This window comes from Panulirus ornatus, chromosome 4 (genome assembly GCF_036320965.1).
Source record: "Panulirus ornatus isolate Po-2019 chromosome 4, ASM3632096v1, whole genome shotgun sequence".
Classification (NCBI taxonomy): Eukaryota; Metazoa; Arthropoda; class Malacostraca; order Decapoda; family Palinuridae; genus Panulirus; species Panulirus ornatus.
Genome location: NC_092227.1, coordinates 71,197,938 through 71,222,583, shown reverse-complemented (window position 1 = coordinate 71,222,583; position 24,646 = coordinate 71,197,938). Strand labels below are relative to the sequence as shown.

Genomic DNA, 24,646 nt, shown 5'->3' with positions numbered 1-24,646 from the left:
GAGAATTTGCTTTAAAAGTATGTTTCAAAAATAGAATTTTTTTTTAAAGAGCCAAAAACGGATGGAAACATGATTTACCTGGTCATATCATAGATCTGCTATATGGAAATGAATACTAGAAAAAAATAGTTTTACCAGTTATTTTGTATCTATTATGCATGTAAATCTATACAATGCGTAAATAAAACTGACATACTCTAAAATGCTGAATTCTTGTTATGAAGGCAGCTTTCAGAAGCACCAAATTATACGCAGGGAACAGCACAAGAGGAGAAATAGGAGCATCCACGATGAAAGATAACAGAAAGGCACATTCTTTGTATAACATATACCATAAATGAAGATAGATACAAGTTCCTCGGAAGAATAATACTGGAAATGAGAATGCAAGGAAAAGATGAATGGATAAAAGCAACAAAATACTATCTTAAAGAGACATGAATAGAGTATAATGATTGTAAGAGATTGACAAGGCAATAAATGAAAGTAAAAAGATTCACTTATGAGTTAAGTGTGGACAAGATAAGATCCCTTTCCAGGTGTAGACATCCGGGTTCATGATGGAGATTACCAAACCAGTGTTCATCCCAAGTCAACTGATTTGAGCAGGTGTCTGAACACCGTAACCGAGTGCCCCGAAGGGTACACAATCATTAGTCTTCCTTCTTATGTAATCTTTGAGGATTTTCATATTTGCAGTATTCATTTGTGTTATCTACAGTTTTGCTTTTTCAAATTTCTTATGCTATGCCAGCGAGGAACACAGTATTTCCCAACGGCCACATACGCAATGAAAACGTACATGGCTTTAGTAGTATGCTCAGGACCTGAAGAAGGTGATAACGATCTTTCAGTTGTTCTCGTGTAGCAGTTTGACACTGACGGCCTAAATAATCCTGGCAGTTGATAACATTAGAGACCAAACAACTAATCAGCATTTTCCTCAGTAAGTCATTATTCTTCTTTGTTGATCTTAGTTTTGTTAGTCTTCGTATGTTTCCAGTTTATGTTTTTCTCACTATTCAGTTCCGTGGGCCTTCATGAGGTCTCTTATTCTGCCTCTCTTGCTCTGTAAAATTATCCGTTCTCTGTGTACAGGCGTGTTTCTAGTTTCCTTCTACGCTCATGAGTTCCTCTTACAGTTTCCGATGAGCTAACTTTTCTCTAATGTAAGATAAAAAAAATCTTATCTTCCGCTATCTTGGATGCCTCTCAAACCAACTTTTTCGCATCTTTTTTATAACAGCTCATTTTTCTTCTTTACTGAATTTGATAATTGTGTGTGTATCCTTTCCGGCATCTCTTTATTTCACCAACCTCAATATCTTATCATTTCCGATGTTCTTATCCTACGGTGATTCTCAAATAGATCACTGCATTTCTTTGCTTCTTATTCCATCGTTTAGCAGTCTTCCTACCGTCTCCGGTATGATCTCACATTTTTTTTTTATCCCCAAGATAAAGGCTCTACACAGCCACAGTCACATGATGAAGGGGTTCTCTCCCCTGTATCTTCCTCCCCAGATCTGACCTATGATCGCAACATGGGTAGTGGGGAGTGGATGCAACTCCCATACCCAACCAGCCTGCAGTCTCATGATGGGGATAGTCTCGTCCTCGCAAACCCGTTCCCCTCCTTTCTCTGCAGTCCAGGATGGAGGAATTTCTACCCATACTGTACCTTTCCGCTGCCTAACATTCCCAGATGACGTCATCCCCTGCCATACTTGTCCCCCCAGATCAGCAGTCCACGCGCGAGAGGGGATTCCTCTCTTCCTCTTCCTCACTTTCAATAATCGCCTTGATTACCTAACTCTGAATACCACGTTTGGCCTCAGCTTTGCAGGTTTCTAGAGATAAACCAATCATGAAAAACAGGAATGGAAATTCTTGCTGAGTATGATTTTATTCCATAATTGGCTATTACAATAATGCTACCAGTAATTGCTAGTCCTTTTGAAAATTATATGTTGCTTTTACACAAGTTTTAATCGTCTCATCAAAATATCAGCACAAGAATCAAATAAGCATCTAGAGAAGCGTAGGAAGTGTGTGTGTGTGTGTGTGAGGGCCTCTCTCGCTGTCCTGCAGGTCAGGCTAGGGTCCACCTCTGCATCTCGGCCTACTGCCCACCGTCATCTCCACAACGAAAGTGAGGATGGAGAGGATGTTTCCCATCAGCAGGATGAAGAACACTCCCTGCATGTGGTCCAGGCTGATGGACCTCCCGCCACTGTCACCCTCAACAGGATCCTCCTCCTCGTCACTCGCTGGGCCTGGAACGCTACCCTGCTGCTCTTGCCGCATCTTGGCATCCTGCCGGAGGGCAACTAATAAGGTCTCAACCAGTTTGCGGCTCAGCATAAATGAAGATTGATACCTACGCCACTACCGGTCATACGTCAAGCATAGATTTACCCAGTTTCCTTTCATTTTGAGGACAAGTTTCCACACTCAGTTGTAGCTTAGATAAACAATGGTTGAAGCGAAATGCTTGCTTGAATTTAGGTGATACCAGAGAACTTTTCATTCATACACAGCCAGCCTTCTGAACTCACCAGAAGCTAACGGGAAAGCAAAGTTATAAAAAGATACACCATTTCCTGATCAGAACGGGACTGATTAGCCGAAGAGATACATCTCTCGTGTCTCGATTCACTTGTTCACAATATGCCGGATAAAATAGGTAAGTCCCTGATACAGCGAGAGGCTTTTGAAGTCCACATACTTATACACAAAGTGGCTAAAACTAGTGCAGTAACTCATGGATCCTCTTACATAAATCTCATTTGAGTTCCTTCCTGGCAACAACCTCAGCAGGTGCTTACGTTCTTGGAGACTCTGAGCGACTCAGAGAACCACTGCTGGACAAGGCCGCTCTCCACCATCCTCAGGAGGAGCGGGTCGAACTTGGTCTTCAGCGGGGAACTACGCTGGGTGACCAGACCGATGCCGTAGGGTGCGAAGCATTCCTGTAACACACGAGTCAGTTTTACTCCTCCTTACCTTGGTACCCTCACCCTAACTAACGTACCCCAGTACCTTAGTACAGTCTCCCTCACACACACACTCCCCATACCTCGCAACCCTCTCCATTACACATAACCTCGTACCTTTACGCACTGTTCTATAATTCTACTTTCATTTTCCTTAAGCTTTAGATTTGGTCGTCTTCCCCAGAGAACCCCACTGCAGTCATGGTAGGGAATATTTTTCGTCTTTTTATGAGTGTCATATCCCAGCCATCTCCCCGGAGAACCCCACTGCAGCCAGAGCAGGGCACTTTCCCTACTCAAACTTATCTGTAGAATCTCCATGGCAGTATACTCTTTCCACAACACATGGTGTTCCTTCTCAGCCATTTTCGCCTTCTGGCTGCTGGGCCAAAGGAAGTGATGGTTGGTGAGGCGCCTTCTGCTTTATCATCCTGTCTCCACCACTAAAGACATTACGACTTCAGGACACTACTACCGTCCTCTAGCACATAACCTTGTCATAAAACCATCAGGTCCCTACATACTCCCTTACACCTCGATACCTCACCCCCTCCCCCACACACACAGACCCCTATCCTGGTACCCAATCCCTAAGACTCCCCCCCCCCTACACACACACACACACACCGGCACTGCATTCCTACGGGCTACACTGGTCCTTGTCGCCTCTTACATAGGCGTCAGCCATCGCTCTGTAAATGGGGTCACGACGGAGTGAACGCTGATCAATGCAGTTCCTTGATTGGCTGACTGACTGGATTTTCCAGATGTCAACCGGCGCCCATATCTGGAGCCCGGCTGATCTTGCCTCTCACTGCTCCCGCCTTCAGATTTTTTTGTCTCGAGTTTTCTTGGTAGGTTCATGATACAACAAATCAGCATTGATACTGCTAATTTGCGGGCCGTCACTGCAGGATAATTCTACACATACATAGGTTTGATCTGAATCGTAAGGCACATGCGCAACAAATCCGGGCAAACGTCTGACCGGATTCATCTGGGCGATCTGTTCCCTCTCTCGGCAGGAGTGGCGAGACGCGAGAGTAACAGGGTACCAGTCTACCCTAAGACAGGTCTCCTGCCCTCCCCGCTCACAGCCCTTCCTTCAGACTTCCTTCCCCTTACCTCAGGCAGACTGGCGAAGATCAAGGCCAAGACCTGTACAGACAGGTACCTGGATCACGACCTGCAGAGTCACTGTTCAGAATCACGACCTGGCCAGTTTAAAGACCGGGGCTACTACGACTAACAGTCAGATGAACGAGGCCACGACCTGCAGTCATGATGGATCGGGGTCGTGGCCCGCACGACTCGTGGATCAGGGCCACGACCTGGACTGCCATAGATCTAGGTCATGGCCCCCGTGTTCCCGACCACAACCGGCGGATCTAGCTGGCAGGCTAGCTGAGGGTCGGTCGGTCGGTCGGGTTACTGCCCTTGCTGGGTGGGGTCCGTCTCTCTCGTCGATGGCTCCGCGGGTCGTGATATACACACTTAGACCCCCTGAGAACGACGGTGCCGACTTTGAACACGATGCTACGACGTTTTGATGCGATGACGTAATAATCTCTGAGCCGACTTAAGCTTAAGGGTCAAGTCAGAGGCTGACCTGAGTGGCACTGCCCGCCACATACTGCCTCAGGTGGCACTGGTCACGACACCTACATCTTAACACACTTCGTTAAGTCTCCCGTCTTATGGGGGATTACGTTCCCTCAGGTTCAGGTCAGGTAGTCTTGAGATATGTCCCGTGGGGAATATCAGAAGATAAGGAAAAATGATAAACAAAGAATCCTAAAGATTAGAAAATGAAATATGGAGGGAACTTGACAACAGTTCGTATTTTGAGCCAGCTGATTTTTCTAATTACTTCTTGTATTCTGACACATCTGTCCTTTTGTTTGAATGAAGTGGTTTGTGCCAGTGGTCTTTCTTCGTTCAGTGTGCGTCACGAGTCGTTAACTGTTTACTCTTACCGTTCAACATTGCGGTGTTAATGGGCTGAGGCTCCTCTGCTATTCTTGTCAGGCTTTTTGGCCAACATGTACGTGCCTATCTTACCTTCATCATGTCAGGATCTTCTTTACTGTCAGTTTTTTCCACCTCGCATATTCTTGGTTCTTTTGTTGATACGTAAAGTCAGCGGTTTCTATCTTGTTTGTTGAGCTAATGCTTTGTGTGCAGAAAGTTGATGCTTTGCTGTTCTTATTGCGCTGTTCTGGGTGTTCTTCCTACTGCACTGTTCTGGGTGTTCTTCCTACTGCACTGTTCTGGGTGGATGGAGTGGAAGTTCTGTTGGCTAGTGCGGCGCCTTGTGTGAAATGCAATCGGTGTGTATTCCAGACGTGGTGTTACCAGTGCGTTACATAAGTAATGATATCTTACTATTCTTCTTGATGTATCGTAGGTTATCTTAATATTTCCTCCCTAGGATGGCCAGTTACTTAGTTCCTTTGAGGCTTGAGACCCAGCATTTTCCTTCGCTGACGTATTTTTATCGTTCGTTACCTGTGATGACTCGATCCGGTATTTTATCTCATGTGGATTACATGGAAGTTCTTATTAGTCTGTATTCTTATCTTCTATTCTTACTTATCAATGTTTTCCATTGCCTTCTTTATCCTTTTTGTTATCAGTTGTTTACATTTACCTTCCTATCTAACTAGTTGTGTAGAGTCGTCAGCATACATTACATACTCTCCACATCTTGGAGTTCGTAATTCAGCTGCATAGATGATGCATATTGTCGGCGATAAGGAACTCCACTTTCAACTTGCATCCGTGTATGAGAAGTACTTCTCGCTCACATTCCCAGACCAGAGAGTTATGAACCTAAGGAAGTGAAGCAGGCTAGTAGATTGCTTCATTACTGAATGATTAAATCCGTGATGCCATACCCTGTCAAGCCTTATTAAGACATCTTGGGTGATGGTACTGCTTTGTATTCAGTTTCGCAATGCGTCTCCTAATTTCTTCGTATGTAAGGTCAGTTGCTGTGTCTGGTTCTCTGTTTTCCCTAAATTCATGATGGCTCTCGTCATATTTTCTTTCTTCGTCAAGAGCGTCATGGTGTCAGCTGTTCAATATATATTTTTTCCGACCGTCCCTCGACCTCCCGTGTTAAAGGAAGCTGTCATGTTTGCTCTACACAATGAGCCCGCCCTTCACTTATTTCAATCTCTTGCTAGAAATTGGGATCGTTTTTACCTAGTCCTCCGTGACTCGCCCGCTGGTGTGGTCACGACCTGTGGCTGCAAGCAACAGGGGCCACGACCTGCACCGTCATGGGTCGGGACTGCGACCTGCGCACTCAAGTACCGGAATTACGAGCTGTACAGGTACTGACCGGAACCACGATCTGCAGAGTCATGGGCCGAGGTCATGGCCTCCGTGTTCTCGAGAATAACCGGGAGGCCTACCTTGCTGGCTGGCGGCCGGCCCGGGTTACTGTCCGCAGTGGAGTCCGTCTTCACCAAGAGTGGCTCCGCGGGTCGTGGTACGCACGCTAACACCCCGTGAGGAGTATGGGGCCACCCCTGAACACAAGACCTTGACCCTTGGTAATGCAAGCCTGACCTTTGACCTGTGCTAGTAAGGGTCAGGTCAAAGGTCGGACCATCATACCCAAGAGTCATTCCATCGTGCTTATACGTGTTCCAAGTATTAGGGTTACGATTACCTCGCATCTTAATTTCCATGAATTTTGTGATTCGATGGAGAAAGGGAGTGCGATAACCTCTCCTCGTCATCCACTGATAGGTTTCTCTGGTCTTTAGCTACGAGCGTCGCTAAAACATTCTGTTGCTCTACCTTTCTTTCGCTTTCCCGTTCTAACGGCACCATGGCTGTCTCGCCCATAGACAAAGCAACTCTCTTTGGTTTCCGTTTCTTCTCTTACACCACCTTGGACGACTGTAACATTTCTTCACCATCTGATGTTCCTCCTGGATCCAGAACTTTTCGCTCACGGAAGCAAGCATTGGTAAATCCCATCCATAAGAAGGGTGAACGCTCTAACCCCCTCTTATTATGGTCCTGTTGCTTTGACATCTACCATTTCCAAAGTCCTTGAATCCCTCCTCAGCTCCCATATTCTCTGACATCTTGAATCACACAGTTTTTTTTTATCTGATCACCAGTAAGGTGAGATCCACTGGTGATATTCTTTCCAATCTTACTACTCTCTGGCCATCATCCCATCATCCCATCACGATTTCCTTTCTTCCAGAAATAACCAAGTGTACTCATACGCCGACGACTTAACACTGCATTCATCCGCATCCTTCAACTATGCTCCTTCTCTCACTCGATCTGCAGTCATGGACAGGATATCTCAATGGTGAAGACGAAATCTGGTTAAGTTTAATGCCTCCATCTCTCCATCGAAAATTATCCGTAACTTTCCTCCTTCCTTCGACGGTTCTGTAATTCCACCTCTTGACTCACTGAAAGTAATTGGTATTACTATAACATCCACTCTATCTTGAAAAGCCCACATTACGGAAATAGCTATGTCTGCCTCTAAGAAACTGGGAGTCCTGTTGAGATGTCGAAATTTCCTCTCTGCCAAAAAAGTTGCTCCGCATATAGATCAACTGTACTCCATGGTGTACTCCATACAGTACTTGTATGGACTACTGCTCTCATATCTAGGATGGTTCTAGTTCTAGTTAAGTCTAAAGCGGTCCGACTTATAAACGCTCCCAGGATAACTTTCAAACTAGACCCGCTTGCCCTACGCCGCAATGTTGGTTCACTTTCCCTCTTCTATATGCATTACTTTGGTTTTTGCTCCGGAGAGCTGGCTGCTTGTGTGCCCATACCACTAGATAGATAACGTAATACTTACAGGAATACCATTAACTTCAAAGTAGTTCTGAAATAGTGATAAGAGTTAAAGACCTCATATTGTAAGTACTGTACTGTCTACCCTGGCTGACTAATCTGAGTTAACAGAACCAGAAGTTTATCCAATGTCTTCAGTATCTGCTCTTCATACATCTCAGTACAATAATCCCCGAGTATCTCATCCTGTATAATAATCAAGATATATCCTACCCCTCAAGCACGACCCTTGGGTACGATGGCTTGGCTCTGACACGACCCATCAGGGTTAACACCGTGGTGATCAGGTCGAGTTCAGCGGGTAGAGAACAGGTATGTAGCCATCACGTCTCGCTGAACACCACACCAAAATGTTGACCCACACGACTGGTGGCGGCTCATGCACGGTATCGGTCAGGAGAGGAAAGTCATGTTCTCCTTCTCAGGGGAGCCAGACTGGTATGTGTCAGTACACCAGAGAGCCAGACAGATATCTGCCGGTATGCCGGTACACCAATGGGAGCCAGACACATATGCGTCAGTACACTAGTGGGAGCCAGACACATATGCGTCAGTACACCAGTGGGAGCCAGACACATATGTGTCAGTACACCAGTGGGAGCCAGACACACATGTGTGAGTACACTAGTGGGAGCCAGACACATATGTGTCAGTACACCAGTGGGAGCCAGACACATATGCGTCAGTACACCAGTGGGAGCCAGACACATATGCGTCAGTACACCAGTGGGAGCCAGACACACATGTGTGAGTACACTAGTGGGAGCCAGACACATATGTGTCAGTACACCAGTGGGAGCCAGACACACATGTGTGAGTACACTAGTGGGAGCCAGAGTGGTATCTGCCGGTATACCAGTGAACTTCATGACAGTCATGGAAGTGTGGTTATCATACTGGATCATGACCTGATGTTATCATGGCTCTAGGAAGGTTATCAACTTACTCAACTGCCGTTAGATGACCGAGTTAGATAAAAAAAAAATAGAGCAGGTTTCGTTTCGTGAGTAATAACTAAGACCAAAAGTTATTGATTAACTGCTCATGTAATCATTTAATAAGACAATACATCACACTCGTGGTTGTCTACATCCACACTGATCGTATAACCATGCATCTTACACACAGTTCAAGACGAACAAGATTACGGAAGACATTTCCTCAGTCGTGTAAAAATGAGCAGAGCCCGTTGCACCCCAGCCCATCACACATATGCCCTGGTCCCCACTCTACCCAGCTGCCTGGCCTGACCTTGATGATCCTCATGGAGGGGAGGCCACGGGAGGAGAAGTTCATGGTGATGAAGTACTGATGGAGTCGGCGGGTCTCCAGGTACACGGTCAGGCCGGCCGCCACCCGGGGCCACAGCTCCTGTAGGTGGCGGTGTTCCTGGAACCGCTCCGACAGTCCCTGCCGACGACACAGACAAAACCATCAGTTGTTAGCTCTCTCTCTCTCTCTCTCTCTCTCTCTCTCTCTCTGTGACAAGTGGAGGAGAGATCGTCAACGACATACGGCGGTATTCATCTTTTTTATCATTTTCACTCCATCAGTCGACCGCTACTCATCTTCCGAAGGGCGCTTCAGCCTAGCGACGTCATCACAAAAATGATAGTCAACATGGTTATAGATCAATCTCCGGTGACATCACGCACACTCAAGGTTTCATTGCTCGCGACGTGTGATGCACCGTGTCAGAGTGAACTGTTTACCATCTAGTCTGGTTTTCCCTTTCTTGTATCCTGATGGAAAAATGTCACTTCACTGGCTATACTTTCTTCTGAAAGTCTTTATGAGAAAAGTGTCATACATCAGGGGTCTACGTAGCTTCATAGTGGGATACACAAACACAAAAAAACTGTGAGGTAATGTGTCAGTTATCGTCTATCTATCTCTCTATCAAAGAATTCCCAAACAGTTACCAGGAGGACAGGAACGTAGCCAGAGCTACACACTCCACGATCTTATGACCAATTAGGAAATGTGGTGAAATATATCTTTTAACTCTGGCTTCAGGTATTTCCCACCATTAATAATTGTGTGAGCTGACAGCAAAATTTCTTTTGAATAACACAGAGAAGTTGAGAAAAAAAAATGCACAAACAAAAATATATTCAATTTTAGGCTACCGAAATTCGCGGACGATTCTACGTTGGGAATGAATCTACAACAGAAATTCGAACTGTCAGGGACAAAACGGTGAATAGGGCACACTGGTGGCAAATGGATTTTAATAATGATGAGTGCCAAGTTGTACACATCGGAATAAAAATGAAAAGGCAAGCTACAGTATGAATTTCAATGAGCTGCAAAAGGTACATCGAAGAAAAAGTCTTGAGTGTAATGATCTCTGGTGACCTAAAACCAAGTGAGCAATGCACAGAAGCAGGACAATGGACGAACAAAATTCTTGGATTCATCAGTAAGCCTTTCAAATCTAAGTGTATGGATATAATCCTCATTCTCTACAACTCACTGGCGCATCTCCATCTTGAATATCATGTCCAGTTTTGGTCACCCTACATGAAAAATACATACACAAAATAGAGAGAGAACAGAGGCGAGCTACCAAGATGAATCCCGTCCTGAGAAACAAATTCTAGGAGTCGACAACCTGAATTTAATTCACTTAGCTTAGAAAAGAGAAGAGTAAGAGGTGATCTAATCCAGGTGTTCAGAATCATTAAAGGCTTCAATAATCTCGCTCGAACGAGCTAGCTAAGGACAGATTCGTCTGAAGTCACTCGTAGTAATGGATATAAATTTTCTGGCAAACGTTTTACCTCGACAGAGGCGAAGTACTTTTTCTTCAACAGGATTGTTGTACCGTATGGAATGATATGCCAATCAGAGTGGTTATAAACAGTCTTTCACGTAACAGAGGAATGAAAAGCAAACTCTTAACATTACATGTACCACTGTCTCAACTGTACCTTCAGGTAGGGATTTTCTGACGATTTCAAAGCCTTCCCGAAGAAGTCACCGACGCCGGAGACCTGGATGTCAGAGGCGTAGAGCTGGGGGATGGTGTCTATGGTGGGAGGTTGCCTGGCTACTGTGAGGAAGGCGGTCAGGTTGGAGCGGTAGGCTGTGGTGACGATGATGGTGTACAGCCACAGGAAGCTCACGAACACCTGGGTGCTCCTCCGGCGGGGCACTGCTGCCTGCGCCTCCGAAGTGTGAAGCCCTAGTGTGTACAACCAGGAGGAGTGGAGGGACAGTAGGTCACGACTCTCACCTCCGCTGCAGGTGGAAGGCAGACATGATGGTAATGAGGAAGGAGAGAAAGAGAGAAGAAGAATATTTAGTAAATTTCTTATAGTATGTAATGGACCCAAATAAGAGCTTCCAGCAAAGCTTGGAAAGGGTCCACAGAAGGTAAGAATGATCAAGCCTAAACTAAAGGTATTAAGCTAGAGGTAGTCGGCAAACATGACCCTCTTCACGTTAGAGGAAACAATGAAGGGAAAAGATAATATCAAGAATTCTTGTTCTTTTTTTTCTCTCTCTCTCTTTTAAGTAAGTTGGAACCGATCAACGCGACACGACAGGACACGCTGCATAAGAAATCAGATAAGAGTGAGGAAATACTGATGGTAATTGTGGACGAGAGGTTCTACAAGTGTAGCACTCCCTCCTCGGGCTGTGATACTCCCTAGTGCAATGCTTCCTCTTCAGGCTGTAGAGAGAGCCTCACATGTGTGATCCTCCCACCACAGAAGGTCCCAGTAGTGCAATACTCCCTTCCTAAGCTGTACAGAAGGTCTGTCCCATTAATGCAATACTTCCTTCCCATGCTGTGCAGAAGGCCCCACTAGCAAAATCCTTTCTCTTTCTCTCTAAGTTGTACAGAAGGGTATAATAGAATAACCCTTCCCAGCCCCTACCTAGCATAACCTTCCCACACTAGGCCATAGAGAAGGCCAATACGTGTAACCCTCACTCCCCAGAGTGTACAGAGGGCCCCACCGGTGGATCACTCCCTCCCCAGGATGTACAGAGGGTCCCACTAGTGCAACACTCCCTCCCTGGGCTGTACAGAGGGCCCGATCTTGGGCCGTACAGGCACATAACAACAGGAGAGGCAGGGTCAGGTCAGGGTATATACTCACCAAGCGTGTCCAGCGCGGGCCAGGCCTTGCAACACGGGGCCGCTCACCACAATCCCCACCAGCAGAGCCAGCCAGGTCTCCATCTGGAAGGGGTATATGATCCTCTGCCAGCGCGGCAGGGGCGGCGGCTGACGGGCCAGGAAGCAGCTCATCTGTGCATGTGGAAGCGATATGTCAGCCAGGCTCTAGTGCTTGGAGGTAGCTATCCACTCAATCATCCCCGTCGACCTTCTCCCAGATCCTGTACTTACTGGTTAGTTAGGCTAGACTATTGGTTAGGTCAGGATAGGTCTAGGTCCTGGGTTTTTACTAAGGTCATTATGTATGATTCTCTGGCGTAACTAGCGACACAAGGGCGCCCCTGACGGGAGGTAGGGTTGGGAACACCCCGGGGCTTGGTGATGTCGTGGCAATCACCTCGCCTGATGACTGAACCTCGCGGGCATGACAGTACGACCCTTGAACCTTTGATATCATATCCATATCAAAGGTTCGTACTGTTGTGCTCAAGGATCGTACCGTCATGCGCAAGGATCGTACTGTTGTGCTCAAGGATCGCACAGTCATGCGCAAGGATCGTACTGTTGTGCTCAAGGATCGTACCGTCATGCGCAAGGATCGTACCGTCATACTAAAGGATCGCACTGTTGTGCTCAAGGATCAAAACCGTCATGCGCAAGGATCGTACTGTTGTGCTCAAGGATCGCACAGTCATGCGCAAGGATCGTACTGTCGTGCTCAAGGATCGTACCGTCATGCGCAAGGATCGTACCGTCGTGCTCAACATCAAGTGTAAACTCGATTTCATCGTTTGTGTAAAACCCTTTGAGGAGGAGGGCTCCCAGCCATGGTGAAGACTATGGGTGGGAGGAAGGCTGAGGGTCGTATATATGAAAGTGATAACAGGAGATGGAAATATGGTTTCTGGACGACCATGGATATTGCCCACACAGGAGGACAAACTAAACCATTCTGTCCAATAACTTTACCTTAAGCTACGCAGGTTTTTACCCTGACTATCCTCCCTCCACCACTAAAGCTACCCTCCATCAATTGCCATTACCTTTTCCCTACCACAATTATGCTCCCTCCATAGCTACGACCTCCCATTCACCACCATTACGTTCCTTCCACCACCATTACCCTTTCTCCACCACTATTACGCTCCCTCCACTGCCACTAACCTCCCTCCACTGCCACTACCATCCCTAACCGAGTGAAATACATCAGCTCTGTCTCAAGCCAGTTCACGCCTCCTTCCTTGAAACGTGGAAAAACAGTAAAAGACTCTCGGAACTAAAATGGAAACTTGTCTCCATGTTCTCCGGAACCACAAGAGTCTATCACCTGGCCTGGCACTGGCGACACCCACCATCGGAGGGAAAGGTGAATAGTGGGGGATGAATGCTGAATCTTGCAGTAGTCTGAGATCCTGACACTAAAACCTCCTCCGTATCCATTGATTACACCGAACAAACAGGGATGTTCCGTGATAGCTGAAGGAAAGATAGAGGTAATAACGATCCCTTACCACACACTTTATCAATATTTTGCATCTACACAGATAATCTCGATTCTTCCGTCAAGAAATACTTCAGCGAGGAGGCGCCAGGAATACAGATAAAAAAGGCCACATTCGTTCACACCGAAACCACAGCTCCATATCCACATCCAGGCCCACAGACCTTTTCATGGTTTACCCCAGACGCTTCACATGCCCTGGTTCAGTCCATCGACAGTACGTCGATCCCGGTATACCACATCTATTCCTTGCACGCCTCTCACCCTCCTGTATGTTCAGGCCCCGATCGCTCAAAATTTTTTTCACTCCATCCTTCCACCTCTAATTTAGTCTCTCGCTTATCCTTGCTTGGGTTGGGCCATTCTTTCGTCTGTTTCCTTGCGCTACCACGCTAACGCGGGAGACAGCGACAAAGCAAAATGAATATATATATATATATATATATATATATATATATATATATATATATATATATATATATATATATATATATATATACAAGAATCAAGGACGAGGGTGTCAAAACTAAACTACAGCCACAACAGTAAAGTGCTTTAAGAACTTCATATGGAGTCAGAGAGGTGACTAAGGATGCAGTTTTATCTTTGCAACACAACAAGCCGTGCTATACGTTACGTCTCCAGTGCTTGAGGAAGGCAGACGTGTTTATCAACAGACACAAGAACCAACATCAACCAGCCTCACGTCAGCGTCGTACGGCGTGCTGAAGTCGGCCACCTCGAGACGATTGTTGATGTTGGTGATGAAGACGTTGGCGGCGCCTATGTCGGCCTCGGCCCGCTGCATGTAGCCCAGCATTCCGTTCCAGGAGGAGCCGTTGCCCACCCGCGTCCCCCACACCTCGCCTTCACCAGGAGACAACGTCACAGGTCGTCACTCACAACTTGATCACATCCCATCGGTATTTATGGGTTCTACTAAGGTTATATGAGGCACAGAGTCAAACAATGATAAAGAGATTCAGTAAGGGGAACCGAACAGTAAGTTCCAAAGTGTTTTCACGGTGAAAGGCTCTGTAATCCCAACGCTAGTGGGATGGTATAGGGAGGAGGTCATGAAAATCCCTAAAACGGCTTGAAAAGATATAAACCTCCTGCTTAAGGGTGTCAACCAATATGAGGCTCATAGTTCTCGAGAAGTTTCTCCACATGTGCTGAGGAAGTAGTGTGCACGTACGTACGCTTGACAGGACGCCTTGGAATGTTGCTCAATATTTCTGAAGGAAGTCAAAGTGCCAAGGGTGTGAAAGAGGTTAATTGTCGTATCTGTCTTGAAGAAAGAAACCAGGAAGTTGCCACTTTCACTTTCACTGACGAGTAAAACACAGGAAAAGATAATCAGAAAGTAAATGGAGAAGGACTTGCGAAAGAAGATCTACCTAAGCGAAAAACAACATATCAAAGGAAAGGAATTCATATGTAACAAATCTACGTTTCTATGGAATGAGCTCCGTCTTTTATATTCAAAACAAGGCTGGGTGGTCCGGGTGTATCCGGACTGCCAAAAACACACACACACACACACATATATATATATATATATATATATATATATATATATATATATATATATATATATATATATATATATATATATATATATATATATATATATATATATATATATTTTTTTTTTTTTTTTTTTTTTTTTTTTTGCTTTGTCGCTGTCTCCCGCGTTTGCGAGGTAGCGCAAGGAAACAGACGAAAGAAATGGCCCAACCCACCCCCATACACATGTATATACATATGTCCACGCACGCAAATATACATACCTACACAGCTTTCCATGGTTTACCCCAGACGTTTCACATGCCCTGATTCAATCCACTGACAGCACTTCAACCCCGGTATACCACATCGATCCAATTCACTCTATTCCTTGCCCTCCTTTCACCCTCCTGCATGTTCAGGCCCCGATCACACAAAATCTTTTTCACTCCATCTTTCCATCTCCAATTTGGTCTCCCACTTCTCCTCGTTCCCTCCACCTCCGACACATATATCCTCTTGGTCAATCTTTCCTCACTCATTCTCTCCATGTGCCCAAACCATTTCAAAACACCCTCTTCTGCTCTCTCAACCACGCTCTTTTTATTTCCACACATCTCTCTTACCCTTACGTTACTTACTCGATCAAACCACCTCACACCACACATTGTCCTCAAACATCTCATTTCCAGCACATTCATCCTCCTGCGCACAACTCTATCCATAGCCCACGCCTCGCAACCATACAACATTGTTGGAACCACTATTCCTTCAAACATACCCATTTTTGCTTTCCGAGATAATGTTCTCGACTTCCACACATTCTTCAAGGCTCCCAGGATTTTCGCCCCCTCCCCCACCCTATGATCCACTTCCGCTTCCATGGTTCCACCCACTGCCAGATCCACTCCCAGATATCTAAAACACTATATATATATATATATATATATATATATATATATATATATATATATATATATATATATATATATATATATACATATAGGAGCTGCGTAATTATGGAATTTCAATCTACAAAGATTCCAGCATTAGTTTATTCATTTTTGAGTAAACATCAATGTGACATCACTCTCTTGGTCTGATGTAAAGTGAAGAGAAAACTGATAAATCATCACAACCAATTGAAATCATTTCTGTATAAGTTTTACTTCATGCCATCTAAGTTAACCGAAGACCCTTAATACCCCCTTCCCCACTGTAAACAGAAGACCCTCACTACCCCCTCCCCCACTGTGACAGGAAACCCTTACTACCCCCTTCCACACTGTGAACAGAAGACCCTTACGTCCCTACTACCCCCTTCTCCACTGACAACTGAAGACTCTTACTACCCTATTTCCCACATTGAACAGAAGACCCTTACTACTTCCTTCCCTACTGTGAACAGAAGACCCTCACTACTTCCTTCCCTACTGTTGTGAACTGAAGAACCTTACTACCCATTTCCCCACTGTGAACAGAAGACCCTTACTACCCCCTTCCCCACTGTAAACCGAATGAGCACTTCTGAATACTAGATAAAGAGAAAAAAAAAATGATCGTAGGGACAGACGAACCTCACATAGTCAAATCTATCGCTGGTGTATTCACGAAAATCACGAAAAAAAAAAAAATTCCACTTCTTTATGACACAATAAGACAATACGAACGAAGGATTCTGAGAAATTTCCTTGGTCTGGTCTCACACTGGTGGCCTACCTTTTACGATATTATAATATATTGATTGCTAGTGACGTTTCCCCTTATCTGCCATTATAAACTTCGTACTGACTTCGTATTTTGATGGAAATGACTATAAAGCGGGGCTGCAATAATCATCAAAAAACAAGTCTCACATTCACACTTGCTAACTCCACCGAGACAACGCGGGCACACCGTGTGTTGATCATTTCGTAATTCATCGGATCCATCCCGGAGGATCCTTTTTTTTTTCAACCCAGTGTACGTCATCACGTGGGCTACACTCCGCCCAACACCTGCCTCTTGTCTGTTATCAAGCTAACCCACTGAAAACGTGAGTAAGGCCCTTTATAAGGGTAGCACGACCCTTAGGGTATGATAGCCAGCGGAAAGAAAGGTCCAGGAGGAATTCACACAACTGTAGCGACGTGAGGTGATGGCGGAGACCTACCTGGTGGAGTTTCAATGTACTGGAGGGAGAAGTTGAGGGCGTGGCCGAGGGCGGTCACCACCTGGATGTCTCGTCCGTAGCGGAGCCGTGAGCCGTGGCGCGGGTCCCGCCGGTACAACACGCCCGGCTCCCACTGGAACGTCACCACCTGGACCGCACCCAACGCAGGTGCACGGGGACGGTGAACACAACGTCGCGGCTATTACAACACTTACCATAATGAAAGTGACTTAATGATATGCATATCCAATGCTATAATCTAATTTTTTACACTGTTGAGTTCAATGGAGATGATATAATATATATATATATATATATATATATATATATATATATATATATATATATATATATATATATATATATATATATATATATATATATATATATATATATATATATATATATATGTGTGTGTGTGTGTGTGTGTGTGTGTTTGTGGATCTTTCAGAATGAGATAAATATATGATAATTCACTAGCTACTCCTCAACAGAAAAAAATGAGTGGACTTAACACTGAATTCCACATTTCGCCGTATACTGCAAGACAGGTAATCGCACTGGCATAAACGTACGGTGCTGATAACAACATGATGGAAGTTAGTGGAGTGCAGCAGTGTGACCTAACCATGAGGACAGCACGCTGGAAGTCAGCACTGTGGCACCTGTTGACCTGTGTGGTGAGGACAGCACGGGAGTGTTGTGTTCAGTGAGGTGCATCAGTGTGTGTCTTCCTCTGAGGATAGCACGATGGAGGTGGAGGTTAGTGATCCTGTCATGAGTAGAGCATCGTGAACACTGCTTGGCCACTACACGTCCACGCTAGGGAGACTGTGTGGTGGCAGCACGGGTCAAGCAGTATGAACCCGGCGTAAGGAGGGCGCCGTGAACTTAGTGTGCTGCAGTGTGGCCTTACTGGTAGTGCCGTGAAGGTCTGCAGGGTAAAGCCATCTGACTGTGCTAGGAAGATATCGCCACAAAGGTCAGTCAGTTAGTTTACCACAGCCTGACTCTGAGGTGAGAGAGAGAGGATCTGTGTGACAATCAATGCGCATAAAAGGCAGTGTGACCTTACGGTGAGGACAGCTCCGTGGAGGTCTGCCAGCTTGTCCGGGTAGAGATCGGGGTCGGCGGTGAAGCGTCCGGAGCGCCAAGTGGCCACGTGAGTGAGCGTGGCCGACCACACCACCTGGCTGGTGTACAGACGCCACTCACCGCGTCGCTCTGACTGCTGTAGGGACGAACGAACACCTGTGTTACTGACTTGGCTTCCTATCATCACCAGCACACTTACGCCATATAACCAGACAAGAGCTGGTGAAACTATGACGTTTTCTTGCTCAAAATATTCCCTACATCTTGCTAGTGCGTCATGGGGCCCTGTGCTGTATATGTCACATGAACGGAAATACGGGCAAATCTTGGCCCGCCTCTTGCCTCTAATCTCTGGTAATGGCTATCCTTCCTATCCACACTCCTTTCTAACTGTCCCACACCATAATGAACCGAGGTGCCAGGCAAACATCAATGCATTATAAACATGGCATCAGTAGCGGCCATCAAGACTCCCGAGCCACCAGACCAAATTGCTCAAGAAAAAGTAATTATTATAAAAAAAAATCACACTAAGAGCCATCCACCATCACCGTCTACCTCCCACTAACTGCTTACCGTTCACCAAGCCACACAACAGACGACCGATTCAAAATATTATAAGATGTTCATGTTTTATGGATTTCAGCTCAACGTATAGAGGCAAGTGCTTCTTGCACGATGAGTAACATCCTCAATAAACTTCACACGCCAGGACCAGACCATTACCTTGATCTGCCAGCCTGGACACTGTACCACAACCGACAATGATCAGCAGGACCAACAGCCAGTACATTTAGGCGACACAGTTTGAGGAAGTCCGCAAGATTTCTTAAAGGCTGCGGTCTTATTACCGACCATGACCTCCGTAAAGAAGAGAACAAACACAAACGACAGAAAATCACGTTGGTCGTGACATAAACGACCTCGCCAACCAGCGTCCTCTACCTAAATCCTTACATTCAGAATCGACCTCAGTCACCCGGTCGAGAGCATAACGAAACTCTGTCCATCAACACAACTTTCCGGTGTCAAGAACCATTACTCATCAAGGATCCGGAAACTACGGTAAGTTTCCACTGGCAACAACCGTCAGCAGATTGGGCTGTGTATCTCATGGTCTGGAGGCATCACCTGGAAATATCATCAACTCAACAGTTCTTTTTCTTAAATACCAGTTTCTTTGCCTCCCTTCCAGACCAACTGGCCCGCAGATGGTCTTCACTCTGATGATGGCCAGCAGGTGAACGTTCCCTCGATGATGGCCAGCAGGTGAACGTTCCCGTGATCATGGCCAGCAGGTGAACGTTCCCTTGATGATGGCCAGCAGGTGAACGTTCCCCTCATGAAGGCCAGCAGGTGAACGTTCCCCTCATGAAGGCCAGCAGGTGAACGTTCCCGTGATGATGGCCAGCAGGTGAACGTTCCCTTGATGAAGGCCAGCAGGTGAACGTTTCCTTGATGATGGCCAGCAGGTGAACGTTCCCTTGATGATGGCCAGCAGGTGAACGTTCCCCTCATGAAGGCCAGCAGGTGAACGTTCCCTTGATGAAGGCCAGCAGGTGAACGTTTCCTTGATGATGGCCAGCAGGTGAACGTTCCCTTGATGATGGCCAGCAGGTGAACGTTCCCTTGATGATGGCCAGCAGGTGAACGTTCCCTTGATGATGGCCAGCAGGTGAACGTTCCCTTGATGATGGCCAGCAGGTGAACGTTTCCTTGATGGTGGCCAGCAGGTGAACGTTCCCCTCATGAAGGCCAGCAGGTGAACGTTCCCTTGATGATGGCCAGCAGGTGAACGTTTCCTTGATGGTGGCCAGCAGGTGAACGTTCCCTTGATGATGGCCAGCAGGTGAACGTTCCCTTGATGATGGCCAGCAGGTGAACGTTCCCCTCATGAAGGCCAGCAGGTCATTTCTGACCGTGATGGTGGCCAACACGTTGCCTTCATGACGATCATCAGTTACCTCAGCGATGACCACCGAGTAACGTTACCTTCATCATAATGATCAGCAGAGGTGACCTCTACAGTGATGACAGCTGACTAATGACCCTTACCTTGACAATGGCCACCAGGTTCTCGGTCTTGGCCACCTTCCTGGTGTGGGAGAGGGCCAGGATGTCCGACTTGGTGAGCCCCACCACCACGTACCTGGACAGAATAGGTCAAGATCTATATAGACAATTCTTACTCTGTCGCCCTGTAAGACAATATATATATATATATATATATATATATATATATATATATATATATATATATATATATATATATATATTTTTTAAACCATTCGCCATTTTCCGCATTAGCGAGGTAGCGCTAAGAACAGAGGACTGGGCCTTTTTTGGAATATCCTCACCTGGCCCCCCTCTGTTCCTTCTTTTGTGTGTGTGTGTGTGTGTGTGTGTGTGTGTGTAACTGGATTCCCTCTGCAAGTGTTCACACTGAGGGTGAAATGCCACTTTTACACGCCTGTGTATAATAGAGATCCTCCCTCCTAATTCAGCCATAAGCACCACTCCACCAGCCGTACACCTCCCACCTGGAACCGCACTCCTCAGCCACGTACCAGTTTATCCTCTCCTGTCTCCAGTGCCGACACCATCCACCTCTCTCGCATCACAACCACCAGTACAACATACGACATGACCCCTTCATCCCCAGCATGCAGCTGCCATACAGGAGATACTCAGCACTCACTCCTTACTTGTTCTGTTGACACCCCACACACACACACACACACACACACAACGTCACTACGCATCTAGTCCTATGATCCTACATAGTGGATAGTTTTCTAGGAAACTATATGAAAGTTTGCACAGGAGTTGTTCATACTTTGTCCTTCTATCAATAGAACATCTTCAAGTGAAGAAGTGAGCAGGTTTCTGATCTTTTCTAGTATCACAAATAGCCTCGAAAGGGCCGAATGGATATGTTATTGTCTGAATTCCTTTGTATCATTTGTATAGAGATGCTCTGTGGAAGGTTTTAAGAATATATGACGCGTGAGGAAAGTTGCTAGGAGCAGGAAGAAGTTTTTATCAAGGGTGTAAAGTATGTGTACTAATAGGAAGAGAGGAGAGTGGGTGGCTGCAAGTAAAGGTTGGTCTACGGCGGCAGGGGTGTGTGATGTCACCGTGGTTGTTTAACTTGTTTATGGATGGGGTGGTGAGGGAGGGAAATTTAAGAATCTTGGAGAGAGAGGCGAGTATGCAGTTTGTAGGGGTTGTGGGGAGTCTGGGAAGTAAGTCAGCTGTAGTTTGCTGATGACACAGCGCTGGTGGCAGACTCAAGTGAGAAACTGCAGAAGTTGGTGACTGACTTTAGGAGACTGTGTGAAAGGAGGAGTTTGAGAGTCAATGTGCATAAAGGGACATGTTAGCTGGTGTGTAAACTGTGCGCTAGACCCACCTGCTTCGGAAGTCCCAGAGGTAATCCCCATAACTGGCAAAGGTGAGGAGAGGCCGAGGCTGTTGGAGCAAGAGCAGGTAGCCGCGGCACTGAGCCGCCTCCCACACTATCCCACGTAGGTCGTCGGCGCTCGTCACAGCCACCACCTGACCCGTCACACCACCAAACACGGCAGCGTCACACGGTAACGAGAGGGGGAAAACTGTGAATGCTTTGTGATGGAGATGGGTCAGTGGGTGAGTGCCGAGTATAGGTGAAGCAGGCAAAAGGTTAGGATGAGAACACAGGGTAAGGTCTAAACGACAGGTTTAGTGGAGGGAAGGGTTATGCTGATGGATGGTTGGGGGGGGGGAGAGGAGCGTAAAGATGATAGGGATAGGTGATGGGTGTAGGGTAAGGTATGGGTAGTAATGACAAGTGTAGGGTAGGGTAAAAAAAAATGGGCTTAGGGTAAGTGGTGATAAAGATGGGTTTCAGACAGGAGAAACGAGTGAACTTTGTTCTCTGAAGAACAGAGGCTTGTTTATGAGCTGTCACTATATGGCTGTATACGATATGTCTGTCCCTGTTCCCGTTATTATAGATCTATTCATAAAGTAAGGACAGAGGATCACGTCAAGTGTCACTGCAGCGTAGAAATGAAAGTCCGGTTAGTAACTGTGCGTCTCAGTAAAGGTTACATTATCGGTGCTTACATACGTCATAAAGACTGACCTGTCTTGGGTTGGGCAGCAACGTCAGCTGTTCCAGAGCAGCCGAGTCCCTGAAGCCATAGTCGTAGGCCACCACCAACACACAGTCTTTCATTTCCATGTTAACTATGGTGACCAGAAGACGGGCCAGGGACGCATCGTCAGGACCAGAGGAGGAGGAGCCGGGTGCTGAGGATGACAGGCGACGGAGCCTGCCCAGTGACCAGGCCGCCGCTCGGGACGCCCTGCGGCTCTTGGTGAAACTTGCCTCTGAAGGATACGACCCATCGCGGTTGGGGTGGTCCGGGGACACGGCAGGAGACTCATGCAGGGTGGCAGGATTCCAACCCAAGCTTGAATAAGAATGACCATCACTGAGGCTATGTACAAATGGCTCCTCCGGGACTACAAGATCACCATGGTCCTCCAGTTGAGAGAGACAAGATACGCATTTCAAGGGCATTGCAGGCGAACTGCCTCCAGCCTTGTAAACGTTGATGCACAACGTCAGCAGCAGAAGAGCCGACTTCATCATTATATCTGTGAACCAAGAAGACCTCAAGTCAACCCCTGTGTTCTGGGTTCTCCCTCACTCACATCACATGGCCACCTGGACTATCTTCACTCACGGGCGACTAGGACTTACACCTGCCCCTGGCTCCTACTCATGGTAAAGGAGACTTGGCCTCATTCGCTCACATCCACTCTATAGCTGTCATGTGTAATGCAGCAAAACCACAGCTCGCTAACCACAGCCAGGCTCCACAAACCTTTCCATCTTTTAACCTGAACGCTTCACATGCCCTGATTCAGTCCATTGACAGCACGTCAGCTCCTGTATACCACATCGTTCCACTTCACTCTCACCCGTTCACGCCTTTCACCCTCCTGCGTACTCAGACCCCGATCGCTCAAAATCTTTTTCACTTCATTCTTCCACCTCCAATATGGTCTCCCGGTCCTCTTTTTTCTCTCCATCTCTAACACATACACCCTCTTTGTCAACCTCTCCTCACGCATTCTCTTCATATATCCAAGCCATATCAACACACCCTCTCATCGGTTTCAACCACATTCTTTTCGTTACCACACATGTTTCTTACCCTTTCATTACTTACTCGATAAAACCACCTCATACATTTCATTTCCAACACATCCACCCTCCTCCGAACAACCCTGTCTGTGGCCCATGCCTCGCAACCGTATAATATTGTTGGAACTACTATTCCTTCAAACATACCCATTTTTACCCTCCCAGATAACAATCTCTCTTTCCACACATTCGTCAGTGCTCCCAGATCCTTAACCCCTTGACCCATCCTATACTCCCATTTTTATGGTTCCCTTCGCTGCCAAGTCTACACCCAGGTATCTAAAACACTTCACTTCCTCCATTTTTTCTTCATTCAAACTGACACCCCAATTAACCTGTCCCTTAACTCTGCTAAACCTAATAACTTTGTTTTTACCAAATTTACTCGCAACTTCCTCCTTTAACACACTCTTCCAAGCACAGCCACCAACTTCTGCAGTCTCTCACTCGAACCTGCCACCAGTGCTGTATCATCATTAAACAACAGCTGGTTCACTTCCCAGGTTCTCTCATCCCCTACAATGCATACTCGCCCCTCTCCAAAACTCTCATTTACCTCCCTAACCATCCCATCCATAAACATATTAAACAACCAAGGGGGACATCACACACCCCTGCAGCAGACCGACCTTCACTGGGAACCAATCACTCTCCTCTCTTCCTTCTCATACACACGCCTTACACCCTTGATAAAAACTTTTCACTGCTTCTAGCAGCTTTCCTCCCACACCATATATTCTTGACCCCCTTCCAAAAGGCATCTCTATCAACCCTATTATTTGCCTGCTCCAGATCCATAAACGTCACATATACAAATCCAGCCGTTTCTCTAAGTATTTCTCACACACACATTCTTCAAAGCAAACACCTGATCCACACATCCTCTACCAATTCTAAAGCTACACTGTTCCACGCCAAACTGATGTTCTGTACATACCTTTACCCTCTCATTGACTACCCTCCCATACAAATAAACTCAACAAACATATGCCTCTGTAATTTGAACGCTCACCTTTATCTCCTTTGCCTTTCAACAATAGCACTCTATAGGCATTCCGCCAATCCTCAGGCACCTCACCACGAACCATACATACAATGAAAATTCGACTTAACCAATCTACTACACAATCACCCCCTTTCTTAATAAACTCGACAGCAATACCATCCACCCTAGCAGCCTTGCCACACTTCATCTTACGTAAAGCTTTCACCAACTCAT

The 24,646-nt window shown here is 46.3% G+C and overlaps 1 protein-coding gene across 2 annotated transcripts; it reads right to left on the bottom strand.

The window, feature by feature from the left end:
* Positions 1–44: 44 nt before the first annotated feature.
* Positions 45–22,870, bottom strand: LOC139764555 (ionotropic receptor 21a-like). Of its 2 annotated transcripts, XM_071691330.1 has the most exons (11): positions 22,357–22,870; positions 21,643–21,788; positions 20,286–20,379; positions 18,211–18,366; positions 17,136–17,283; positions 14,181–14,341; positions 11,954–12,105; positions 10,775–11,084; positions 9,093–9,251; positions 2,829–2,972; positions 45–2,316 (listed from the first exon to the last, which is right to left on the bottom strand). In XM_071691330.1, exons 1-11 carry the CDS (start codon positions 22,867–22,869, stop codon positions 2,098–2,100), a joined length of 2,202 nt encoding a protein of 733 aa, XP_071547431.1. In that variant the 5' UTR covers position 22,870; the 3' UTR covers positions 45–2,097. The 2 variants fall into 2 exon arrangements, with proteins under 2 accessions (XP_071547431.1, XP_071547440.1); XM_071691339.1 differs by lacking the exon at positions 9,093–9,251.
* Positions 22,871–24,646: the final 1,776 nt, after the last annotated feature.

Bases quoted from the DNA above. Each gene is read 5' to 3' on its own strand.
- LOC139764555 (XM_071691330.1), bottom strand. From the start codon at position 22,869: ATGATGAAGTCGGCTCTTCTGCTGCTGACGTTGTGCATCAACGTTTAC. The intron at 21,789-22,356 runs GTCAGTCTTTAT...GTGACGGGTCAG, and splicing joins TGCTGCCCAACCCAAGACAG to GTGGTGGCTGTGACGAGCGC. The intron at 11,085-11,953 runs GTGAGTATATAC...TTCCACCTGCAG, and splicing joins GCCCGCGCTGGACACGCTTG to CGGAGGTGAGAGTCGTGACC.